The sequence below is a fragment of the Macrosteles quadrilineatus genome, unplaced genomic scaffold, assembly GCF_028750875.1.
Source record: "Macrosteles quadrilineatus isolate MER2022 unplaced genomic scaffold, UCM_ALF_1.0 Scaffold_8__2_contigs__length_117827958, whole genome shotgun sequence".
NCBI classification, from domain to species: Eukaryota; Metazoa; Arthropoda; class Insecta; order Hemiptera; family Cicadellidae; genus Macrosteles; species Macrosteles quadrilineatus.
In genome coordinates, this window is record NW_026542601.1 from 38,686,563 (window position 1) to 38,698,660 (window position 12,098).

At 37.4% G+C, this 12,098-nt stretch overlaps 1 protein-coding gene across 5 annotated transcripts in view; it reads right to left on the reverse strand.

Annotated features, from left to right (window-relative positions):
* Positions 1–11,157, reverse strand: part of LOC128999490 (regulatory-associated protein of mTOR-like) — a 50,407-nt gene extending 39,250 nt beyond the window's left edge. For all 5 annotated transcript variants that reach the window (XM_054426049.1, XM_054426050.1, XM_054426048.1 and 2 more), the window contains exons 1-8: positions 10,807–11,157; positions 7,989–8,091; positions 7,202–7,443; positions 2,570–2,716; positions 1,748–1,908; positions 1,344–1,403; positions 933–1,033; positions 355–548 (exon numbers count right to left, since the gene is read on the reverse strand). In XM_054426049.1, the coding sequence (XP_054282024.1) occupies positions 355–548; positions 933–1,033; positions 1,344–1,403; positions 1,748–1,908; positions 2,570–2,716; positions 7,202–7,443; positions 7,989–8,091; positions 10,807–10,950 (1,152 nt within the window). In that variant the 5' untranslated portion in view covers positions 10,951–11,157. The remainder of the gene's footprint in view (positions 1–354; positions 549–932; positions 1,034–1,343; positions 1,404–1,747; positions 1,909–2,569; positions 2,717–7,201; positions 7,444–7,988; positions 8,092–10,806) is intronic.
* Between the last annotated feature and the right edge of the window lie 941 nt (positions 11,158–12,098).

Below are 12,098 nucleotides of genomic sequence, written 5' to 3' on the forward strand. Positions count from 1 at the left end.
GAAAAACCAATTTTTACCCCATAAAACCCCCCATAAAATCCTGTTCCCATGGTCCGATCATGCTGGATCGCGAACTCATTCAAGTTTATCCCGCCTTACACCTTCAAACCAAATTTCATCAAAATCGGATAAAAATTACTCAAGTTATCGTGTTCACGGACACATATATATATAAATCTATATATATATATATATCTATATATATATACATATATAAAAATTTGAACGAATGTTGTTTTTGGCCTCTGGGGACATCAAAATGAAAAAGTAAATCGGTCCCGGGCCTAAGTCTTACCATGAGACCTACGGTAATAGCTACTTCCCTATAGGGAAATTCGCTAAAAAGTGACTTACCGCAGGTAGCTGAGCCAATGACAGGTCCAAGGCTAGGTCCCACGCTTGCCACATAGGATGCTGATATGTGGGAGGCAGTACAGGCCACGACACTGGTGTACAGTCGTAACTCCTCATAATACGCTCGGCCAGCAACAGGTTGCGGAACAAACTTGCGACTAGCAAGTCTTGACGGAACAGCTTTTGGAATTGGTCTGTAAAATGTTTTATTAAATGGTTATTCTGATCACATTGTACCAAATCTATCAGAATGTACAGTTTCTGATTGATTGTAAGTATAAGCAGCAAAAAGCAAACAATGATACATTTTTTTCAGATTAAAAATTAGATCTATCAATTTATCAAGTATTTAAGATGGGGACACCACTATGTGCATATTTTAACCCAAATATGAGTGAAGGATGAGTGTAGGATGAGTGGCGTGAGCTTGTAGTCTAGTTAGTTTCTAAGGCCCACATGTTCCTTAGAGCTGCTACAGCTGTTAATTAATAGCCCGAAATTTGGTAGCTTTCAAAGGTGATTGTTATACTACAATGGGTTATATTGTATACATATACTATATCATAATAATAATATACCTCGAGGCAAGGTGTTCCATGCTATCGTGTCTGTTATGGCTGTGAAGATCCAGTTCAACTCTCCTAACATGGTTCTTCTGTCACTCAACTGCCCGGGAATCCTGAAAAATGAAAATAAAAAAAATGTTTCCGTTTCATTTTTGCTTGATAAAATTTCTCCCTTGACTTGTATACACGTATAATCGAAAACTATTGTTCGTGTGAGAAAGAAACCACAAAGATATAAATAATCTTCTTTTAAAAGCTTGTTTTGTTTGTTCATTAAAAATACATTTGGTCATTTAAAATGTTTTGTTATCTAACCTGGTGGGGTCGGTACAACAGAAAAGTACCCAAATGCATGTCAAAATATATTTTAGAAGATAGTAAAAAACTTTTAGAATTTTAAAATAAAAATGTAACATAACTTACTTATCAATTAAATCCAGTGTGATTCTTGGTTCTAGACGATTTTGATTCTGCATCACAAACCTAAAATTATAAAATTATCAATGATAGTTTTTTGGAGGTAAAGCACTTGAATACATTAAGAAAGAAGGAATGGATACACAGCTAACTTACCCAAGAAAAGAGTTACAAGCAGTTTAAAGCACACAAAAAAAATTCACAACAAAATAATCCTGATATTTCGCTCCTAAAGGCTTAAGAAAGAAGTTAAATGGCAGTTACAAAACGGACATTATTTGATTCAACTAAATCAGTCTTGCCAACACATTCTCAGCTCAGTCAGGAAAAAAACTACCAGAATTGAGACTTGTTATTCTTTCTTTTACACATTTGACATTTACATTTATAACTTCAACATAACCCCTCACCATCGTAGAGCGATCTTGATTGGCGTTGTGAGGCAAGAAGTGAACAGATCAGCTGGGAGATCAGGATTCATCGGAAGAATCTGATCTGCTCCGCAAGCTGCCAGCTGGATGCAGTTTTTGAACGAGACTGCACCTCTATTACCAGCACCGGGATTCGCTTGCTAAAAAAATACCAATATGATAGCGAAAGGGATGAATTGAGTCGACTCATTTATGGTTCACTTTAAGGTAAATGGCACTTCTTTCAAAATATGTATGAACAATCGAAAGTAGGTTTGAAAGACATAGTTAAGAGACGTAGCAATGCCAAATATCTTTAAAGTTCAGAAAGTCTACTGCTGCCTCAAAGTAATGGAAGAAAACTAATTATATTAAAAAAACTGCAGGAAAACCTTTTCTCTAAGGTTTATGCAGCTATATGAATATTTTTGGACCTCAACAAAACAATGTTTATACAGTTTGTCCGCTTAGGTTGGGGCCCTTAAATAAAAAAAAAAATTAGTTTGACCTTATCTGACCAAAAGTATATACAATAGAAATAGACAATTAATTATTAACTATCTAGGTACCCCAGTGGTTATATAAGTCCCGCCTTCCTATCTAAAGGTTGTTGGGTCAATTTCAACATTGGACTATCAAGCAAATTGTCAATGTTTAGAGACAAGACCAGGATATAGAATATAGACCAATCCCTTACAAAAAATCTTTAAACAACGCCAATGACGTGGATGGACAGGAAATTAACAATATAAATTTACCATGCTTAAGATTATGAAAAAGTAGGCTCTACCTAAAAAAAAAAACTTACAAAATTTAACTAACCTCGTACTCCTTTTCGTGCTGATCAGCTAATTGTCGAAATAGATCGACAATCACTCCAGCATTGGAGCAGTCATACACGTAGATGGACGGAGCTCCCATCCACGTCTGTAGGTCATAAACTGACAGTGGAATGTACTGTGTGTACATCTGTGGACAGGGTGAATGTTCACACAGTTTTCAAAGGTTTTACAACAAACATAACCTATTAACTACTAAATCATTCAGTACATTAGAGACACCAAATTTCTCACCTGATAACATGACAGTATGGGTTTAGTGGCGATCTTGTGAATAATTTTTACATAAGCTATAAACTTTATGTTAGTTACTACCCTGGCAGCAAACTACAGAACTCGGTAGCTTCAATACATGGGAGGCCACCATTTGGTCGGAAATTATTGGTCATCGGGCCACATGACCCTCTTTTTAAATGAAATTGATAAATATGGAAACATTGAACCACTATTTGTCAAAAAGTTGTTTAAAGGCCAGTTACATCGGTCCTCTAGTAAAATAAATATGAGAATCCTGTTTGCTGACAACAGTTCACAGTAATGTGACTTTGTAGACATTCAAAATGGAGATGAGGAACAACTAGGCAGCACAAATCTAGGAAATCATGGAGTGATGTGCACTTGCTATGGTTCACCACCTCACTGTCGGTTAGAAACCAGTATTGCCAACTTAAAACAATAAATAACTTCTTGATCAGCATTGTATGGGTTATTAAATTTACGGAAAGTAAATAAAAGATACGTCTTATAACACTTAAAACATATATTTATGCTTATACTGTTACTCACAAGACGGTAAATATACAAAAAAGATGGTAAGTGGTGATCGATTTCGATTGGACACTCCAATAATCATCAGACCCAATAGGCGAATGAATGATGAATGATGATTGGAGTGTCTAATCAAAATCGATCACCACTTACCATCTTTTTTGTATATTTACCGTCTTGTGAGTAACAGTATAAGCGTAAATATATGTTTTAAGTGTTACGAGCTGGTGGCCCGTCCTACGTACGGGAATCGAGCTGTCAACTAAAACGGAATAATTCAGAACATCTAGTTTACACGCATAGACACAAATTCTGGCAGTTTTAATGGGGAAGATCACCTTATAAACAAATGTAACGTGACCACCTATTCATTCCATTCGAATATAGACCTAAAATATGGCGATATGCATTTTAAATCCGATAATTTTACCATAAAACAGCATTTGTGTCGATTTGAAAAATCTTGAAGTGAGATTGGCGACAGATTCACACTGGTTTTGAGTAGAGTAGCTGCATGCCACCTCTAATTGCATACTGTACTACTTATGTACTTACCGTACCTTATCTTACCTCCGTGACCACTGGAACTTTTATGAGGATTCTCTTCTATCACCTGCCTCTTCAAAATTTAGATCCCAGTCTGAGGATGCATTTCATAACTTGATATTTCCCGTCTATCGTGTGGTACTCCTTGGAATATACTTTTTAAAAGTTTATGCAGAGCCTGTCCATCCAAGCTGTACCTACTTCTGGAAAGCATCCCTATATTTGGGTGTTAACACATTTTTCTTAGCTCACTGTTCTTTTTTATTTCGACCTCCGGGCCGTTATCTTGAACTGGTCTGTATATATTTTCTCTGCACTTTATTATCAAACCCAGCATTAAGGTTTTTCGGTTCTTTGGTCAGTGCCCAAGTTTCTGAATCATCAGTACTACGGGGATAGTTGGTATGGTATGAGTCGACTTTGGTTTCTGCTGCAGGTTATTTGACAGTTTTATAGAGACCTACTACACTGATTGACGCTTTCATTACTAACCAAAATTTTAGTATGCCGACATACTCACATTCAAACATACAGAAAAAGAAGTATCAACACGTAAACCACTTATATATCTCAAACAATTAAGCGATAAACTGCTGAAAAAATATTTCCCAAATATGAGTTGAAATTTGCAATGCATAAACTAAATACTTACACAGATTGCATTTACGACAAAACTTGATTAAACACAAGTGTTTGAGATGTTTAGTTCAATATAACACATTTCCTGATAACGCAGATCCTTCACGGTAGGGGAAAAACTACCTACATTTTAAAGTGAAATAGTATGTAGGCAAACACCAACGAACAATATTTTTGTAAACAAACAACTCGTAACATAAACATTTCAATGACAGTTATAAACCAGCTGTTAGTTAAACCAGTATTGAAAATACTTTAAATTGCTAGCGTCGGCTGCTAGACTTTTTAAAAATTAAAACTTAATTTCTAAAAAACTGAAACCCTAAACTAAAGTTATGGCTTCGACACTCCCTAGTTCTCAAAATTATCTTTCTTTCAACACAAAAATCATGAAAATCCGTAAAGTGGTTGATTCAGAATCGTGAAATAAAAAAACCCTGTTTCGTTTTAATATTATAGATAGATAAGACGTATCTTTTATTTACTTTCCGTAAACTTAAAACACTAGTGCTGTCGAGCTGGTAGAACTGTTGCAGCCCTAATGCTCTGCTTGCTGCCGCTCATCCCCACATTCATTTCCTTAAATTCGCAGTTCGATCAACTAGGCTTTTTTGAATGAAAAGCCGGTCTATGGAAACACTGTATGAGCATTCTACTGTACTAAAATTTAATTACTAGGTTTGAAGGTATTAAGGAGTGTGTGGGTTTGAACTTACTGGATTGTTAGGAAGAAAGGAAGGACTTCTGCTCCAAGGTAGGTTTTCAGGACATTTATTACAATCCTGCAATACTGAGTGTCGGTCATAGTGCTACATTACGTAAATAGAAACTTTAAAATTTCACAGCAACAGTACAGTATAAATAATCTCTAACAACTATTTTGCAACAGGAAATAGTAAGCATAAATTTCAAACAACCATAATGAACAAAATGAAATAATCAGGGTGTCCACCAGGCCAACCAGAAAAAATTCATGAGTAATTCATGGGTAAAAACAATCCAGGTAGTACTTTTCATACTAAACTTTCCAACGTGTTTTGCGCCAACTCCCGCAATGCTGTTTTGGCGCTAACACAGCTCACTATTTTAGTTATCGGAAAAAGCATTCTCAGTTAAAGAAAAGAATTATGATTACCGGTACTGTAATATTGCCTGACACAAGTATTCAATTTTTATATATTACTGAATACTGATTAAATAATCCAAAAATTAAAAACTAATCATTAAACCTGCAATTTATCAATAGCCTAACTTCTTAAAAAAAGTAGTATGTCGATACCAAAATTTATCGAATCTCCGTACGTACACCAGAAAAATAGATTCTTAATACTGATAACTTCAATTTTACCAAATTTTCCGTAAGGATTGCTACACCAACCCCCGTCTTTATGACTTTCATATAGTATGTAATTTTGGAGTTATGGGTTGTTTTTCAAGTGTTAAAAAAATAATTAATGCAGAAATTACAAAAATTTCACGTAGTCAATTTAAGTTTTAAACCCTTCTAAACACATTAAATAAATACCACGTTAAAGGTAAATGAAGATATTGCAAAAAATATATAAATAAAACTTTCTAAAAGTGTGCCATTATGAAATTTTTGGTCAAGCCAAACTCGAGGTTATATCATGATCATCTAAAGTCTTAGTGACACCATCATTTTTTTCTGCGATAACTGAAAAATTCTGAATAATTCACTCAGTAAAAAAAATCATTAATATCTTCCGTGGTCAACACAAAATCCTGATATTGTTCAGCAGTAACGGATCGCCTCCCGCGATCACAGTGAAGTAATCATCATCTTCCTCGATTGTAGCTTAGTTCAAATAGTCATCATCGTCAAGCAATATTTTTTGGACAATCATCATCGTTTTCCGCCGTCACGGAAACGTCATCATTGTCTCCCACAGTCACGGAAACGTCATTGTCGTCACCCGCGGTCACGAAAACGTTATTGTCGTCTAAATGGCATTCTAAGCAAAATCTTTGACAAAAAGTTAAGTGTCACCGATGGGATTCAGTCTAGACACCTCTCGCACATCAGCCGAGTTCTCTATCCACTACGCCACAAACACCGATGGCTATACATCACACGCCAGCAAAGAAAGAAGCAGACAAAATTGATTACGTGAGTTACGAGAAATAATGACGTTATCATCTTCATCCCAAGAGGCTCCCTTCAGCCGCTCTTCCCGTGGTCACGGAAACGTCATCGTCATCACCTGCGGTCACGGAAACGTCATCGTCAACTCCTGTGGTCACAGTAACGTCATCGTCGTCATGCGCGATCGCGGCAAAATCACTAACAAATCCCACGGCTGCTTGGACATATCATCGTCTCCCGCGGTCACGGAAATGTCATCTTTAAGTCGCAGCAAATTGAAAATTCCCGGTAAAACATGAAATTCATGAATAATTACCAGATTTTCCAGGTTGGTGGACACCCTGAACAACATAAGATTAATGATTCAATTAAAAAATAGTGAATGACCATAGACAACATTTCAGAGTTTTTTAAATACGGTAGGATAATGGAAAATTAATAACTCTGTCAGATTTCTTTTGGTATCAGGGTGTGGACCTATAGCGCTTCCATTTTTACCAAGCCTCAAAACATTGTGCACTACTAAAACGGCAGGCGAAACTGCTAAAATTCAATTACCCGGTTGAACACCCAAATCTCCCCGTTACTGGTAGGTTTGGGTACACCATGTCCGTTGTAGTGGAACAACACTCGTTCCTCCTTGGCGTTGCGACGGAGGGAAGTGCACAGCTTCTTGACCTCGTCCACTGTGGGGTCGAGGGATAGCTTGTAGCGGGCCTTGGGCTGCCAACGTTCATACTGCTTCTGCAGACTTGCGCCTACGCTCTCCAGGGCCTTCTGCGGACTCATGGACAACGGGTCTGTAACAGGTTGGTTTAGGTTAGATTATTTTAAGTAAAAGTCGATTAACTTAAAAGTAGATTAGTTTGGAGTAGGCGGTGTCAGTAAAGGCTTGTTAATGTAGATTAATAGTATACATAATAAGTTGTAATAAGTTAGGTTAGTGGGAACTTAAGTGTGAGTTGTGTTGGTGTCGGTTAGGTTAATGTAGGTTAGGTAATTTAAATTTACTTGTCAGGTTAGACTAAGCTTTAGGTTATTGTAGATTAGTTTAGTCACAGGTTAGGTTGGTGTGGGCTAGGTTAGTATGGTTTTGATTAAATAGGTTAAGTAATTAATGTACCTGTTACTTTAGTGTAGGTTGTGTGAGTGTCGGTTAGGAAAGTTTGGGTTGTTTCTGTGTAGGTTAGGGAAGTTTGGTGGTATAGACCAGGGTTTAAACTGTTCTTCCAAAAAACAGATGCTAAAATGGATCAACCAAACAAAAAATTACATCTAAACTTAAAAAAAAGGCAGGACATTAATTAGCACTGGGTTAGGTTAAGTTGAGCGGTTTTATACTGACCGATCCAGCACTCTAGCCTGGCGCAAGGCTGAGTCTTGACAATGTCTGGTGGATCGACTCCAACGTTGAGACATATCACGAGGGCAACGCTCACTGTCTTCATCTGGAACAAGAAAACACTTAAACTTGCAGACCAACATATTCTTTCTACTTCATGCTGCTTAATACTATTTTCTACAATAATTTTAAATTGGGTGGACTGAAATGATCCTAAAAGAATGGCCTACTTCAGTATAAAGAAATATGATACTCCCTGGTGTGGATTAACGTCTGCACTAGTGAGTACTACGACTATCTGCAGTACTATCCTGATAATTAGATCAATTTGTTAATACCAAGGCAAAAATATGGTTTGGATTCCACTATAAACTGTAGGTCCCTCGGTTGCCATTAGCTGTGGGCTATTAATTAACAGCTGTCTGTAAGGAATATGTCGGCCTTAGTCACTAACAAAACTACAAGATCGCGCCACTCATCCTACACTCATTTCGAATCATACTTGGCTTAAAATACCTACTTTGTATGGTTGCCATTTGAATAAAAAGTATTAAAGGGGACAATGAGTTAGAATTAAACTAGCCTACTCAAGCCTACTTCAAGACTTCAGATTATAAATACTGTTGTGATTTGACTTCAAAATTTATGACACAGTCAAATTTAGGTTTGTCAAGGGGGTAGATCTACTTATTGAATAGCCTAAGTTATACTTTCACCGATTAAAATTGTAATTTTTATGTAGGCCTAGATCCACCATGGTTTTTTTGACGCTGAATTCAAAAATGTAATCTAATCTATCGGTTTTAAGAGTCAAGAAAATTAAATAAAAAATTATAAATTTAGGGTTCACTGAGTGGTTTGGATAGACCACATAGGCCTAGTGGTTTAGATAGAGTTCATTGTGGTTTGGACAAGTTCAAGTTCTAGCGGTGTGTTCTAGAGGAAGGTATGTGGAGGGTTAACAGCTGTTTTGCTTTAGACAACAAACAAAACCACTACAAGCAATTCCATGCAAAGTGGGATCTAATTGTTCGGGATGAATCATTCCAAAATTGTAGAGGTTTGGAAAAGAAAGAGAGGTTAGGAGAGGATTTATAGCCTAAGAGGCTAGGAGATTATGAAAGGAGAAGAGGGTTCATTAAATCGGTAAAAGGTGTTAAGAATGCCAAAGAGGTGTTAAGATTAGCCCAAACGTCAAATGCATCAAGAATTAGACAATAGTTGACCAGTGCAGACAAATCAGTTATTTTAATTTCTTGGTGGTTTAAAGAGAAATTGAGATTTTTTTTTGTTTTGGGGGTCTAAAATGAGAAAATAACTACCGGTATTTATAGGCCCTACCATATAAAATTCCCCATAAAACCCTGTTCCTACATGGACAGATCAGAATGCTGGTTTGAGAACTCATTCAAGTTAATCTTGTCTTTCATCTTTTAGCCAAATTTCATCTATAAATCAAAAGTCCAAACTTCAAAAATTTCAAATTGGACAAAAAATACTCAAATTATCATGTTCATGGACATATATAGGCCTATATAATCTAAAATTTAAAGTAAATAGACAGTATAAGGAAATACTCTAATGATAAAAATTGCATAGTATTTGTATTACCTATTTGAAACTCCTTTTTAGGCCTAGATAAAAAATTTAAAAAACTACTTAAGTGTTTATTGGATTAACATGTTCAGTGCAGCCTACATCAATTGATCAGGTAGGTATTTTTTATAGTGTGTCACGAGCGCTCCAATCGGCCTACATCAATAGATGTAGTCGTGCCTCTCCCAAACAGTATGAGTTCAATATGAGCTCAGCCATTGCCGGGGAACATTATAAGTTAAATCGTTGCCAGCCTGAAGCTTAGAATGCAAGCTTTATTTTGGTGTAGGTTGGTACTAAAATTTAACGTAAAATCCCGTCTGGCAATGCTTTTGTTCCGGTTTTGGTGATTTTCTCTCTTCGAGCTACATTACAAAGACAGTGGCTACGGATCCAGGCAGTGCTGCTACCTTTGGTTGTTTCAATGAACTACGTTCACTCTCAGGGTAAGGCAGCACAATTACCGCTGCTCTTTTGTTCTTTGTCAGACTGAAATATTTTAATGCCAATTGTGTTCGCCGGTTTATTGCGCAGCGGGGCTTCGCCCGTGCCTCGTCGCCATTGGCAAGCGCCTGTTTGAATGCCGCAATGAATGTGTTAAGTACATAACTAGGCCTATAACATTTATGTCACCAAAAAAGAACACTTCAATTTACCTTTATGACAAAAATAATTACACGTTTGGATATAATTTCAAACATTGTAATAAAATTTGTCCTGGTCCCAAAAAGGACGGCAGTGTTCAAACTGGCAAAATACCTCAAACTTATACCTATTATTAATGTCGGTTAGACAATGCATAGTTTGACCTGAGGCTAGACCCTTGACCATACCCTTGAGGTTAAGAAATCGGGGTAGAATATGGGAGTGGAGAGGCAAACGTGTTGGCGCGGATACCAGAAGCTACACTTCCTGCTCCACTATGTTTCAGTCCACCTACGTTACAAGTTACTTGTATGATTTTAAACCCGCTTAGCTACGCTTTCTGTTACGCTCTAGCCTCGCCGCTCCACTTTGTTTTCACAATAAGGCCCTAAATTGTCTGCAGCTTTTTCTTCTGAGCTTATTCAAATTTAACTCAAACACAAACTTATTATTGTTTTATAGGCCCTACGTCATTTATTGTTGCAATTAGTCTATCAATGCAATATCATTAACTATATTCGTTAGTGCCTTGCCTAACATAGGCCTAGGGCTTTTAGTTATAGGCTACTTAACCTCTTACCCTTTCCTTCATTCTCCAACTGTGAAATTCTGTGGCTGCCCCCTCAATAGTTTCCACATGATGCTTTTTGAGAAAAGACAAAGGTAACTGCCAATCTTCGTTAGCGGCATCAGAAGCTTTACTACAAAAATAATTTGCTGCCATTTTTATAAAAAGCCTGTGCAAGTTAATTTGTAGGTTAAAGATTAAGTAATAGACTTAAGGTTTTGTAAAGTTAATAAAGTTTGTTTAAAACTACACACTCTCCAACTAATTAACATTATATCCTTCTTCATTCCCCACAATTAAGGAATAACACTCTTGGATCGAAATTGATTTTCTGCTTAACAACACAAAAGAAAAGACATTAACACAAACACTGAAACACTAAATTTATGATGATTACATTTTATGAATTTCTTAGAATTCAATGCTTTTCATGACGCACTTTGTCAGCTGACATCGTGAAGTGAAGATGTTTTTTGTACTACAGCGCAATATTTTTTCGTTGTTTTAAATCAGAGAATGCGAGCAAATTGGAGGAGTGAGGAGTTATGATTTCTTTATACATTGCCATTCTCTAGAAACAAAATAAGCCGAAGAACATTTTACAAAATAAAATCTAGAGCATTTTAGTGGAGTATTAGGCCTATTGTAGATTATTAATCATAGCTATCAATCTTGGGTGTAGGCCTACTATGGAGGTGAGAGGTAAGCGTAAGCTCCTCAGGGAGGGGGAGCTGTCTATGACAGCTCCTCCTCCAAGACCGCTGTGAGTCGACTTTGTTCAGCAAAGTCGTACTGTGCTATGCACAGCCTGCAAGGGGTGCCTCTGCACTCGCTGAAGGCAGCGGATCTAGCGCTGGCTGTGTCGTGACTAGACAGCCCTAGGGTAGGGAGCGGCTGCTCTAGTACTGGCCTTGGGCGGAGGTGACAATCACCAATCCGGCCAAGGCCCAGATAGCTAATGTTACCGCCAACTGTTACAGGTATGTGTGCAGCTGTGACAGGACTGAGCTGGAGACGATGAGGGGTCCTACCCCGAAAGGGTCCAGTCTTGGATATTAGCAGGCGTAGTGAGTGGGTCACGGTTCGGCTGCTAAACTGCTAACTTTTTTGCTTTTCTTGTTTTAGTAATGGCTGAAAGTAAACGAACGGAATCATTACCCCAGGTGGGTACCTGCTCAAGCGGGGAATCCCACTCCTCCTTTTTGGAGGACAAGCCCATGGATTCTGGGGAGGGCAACGATCAGCTTTCCTTTAACAATGATAATGTTACTGTGCAGAACACCGCTATGGAGACGGAACCTGGG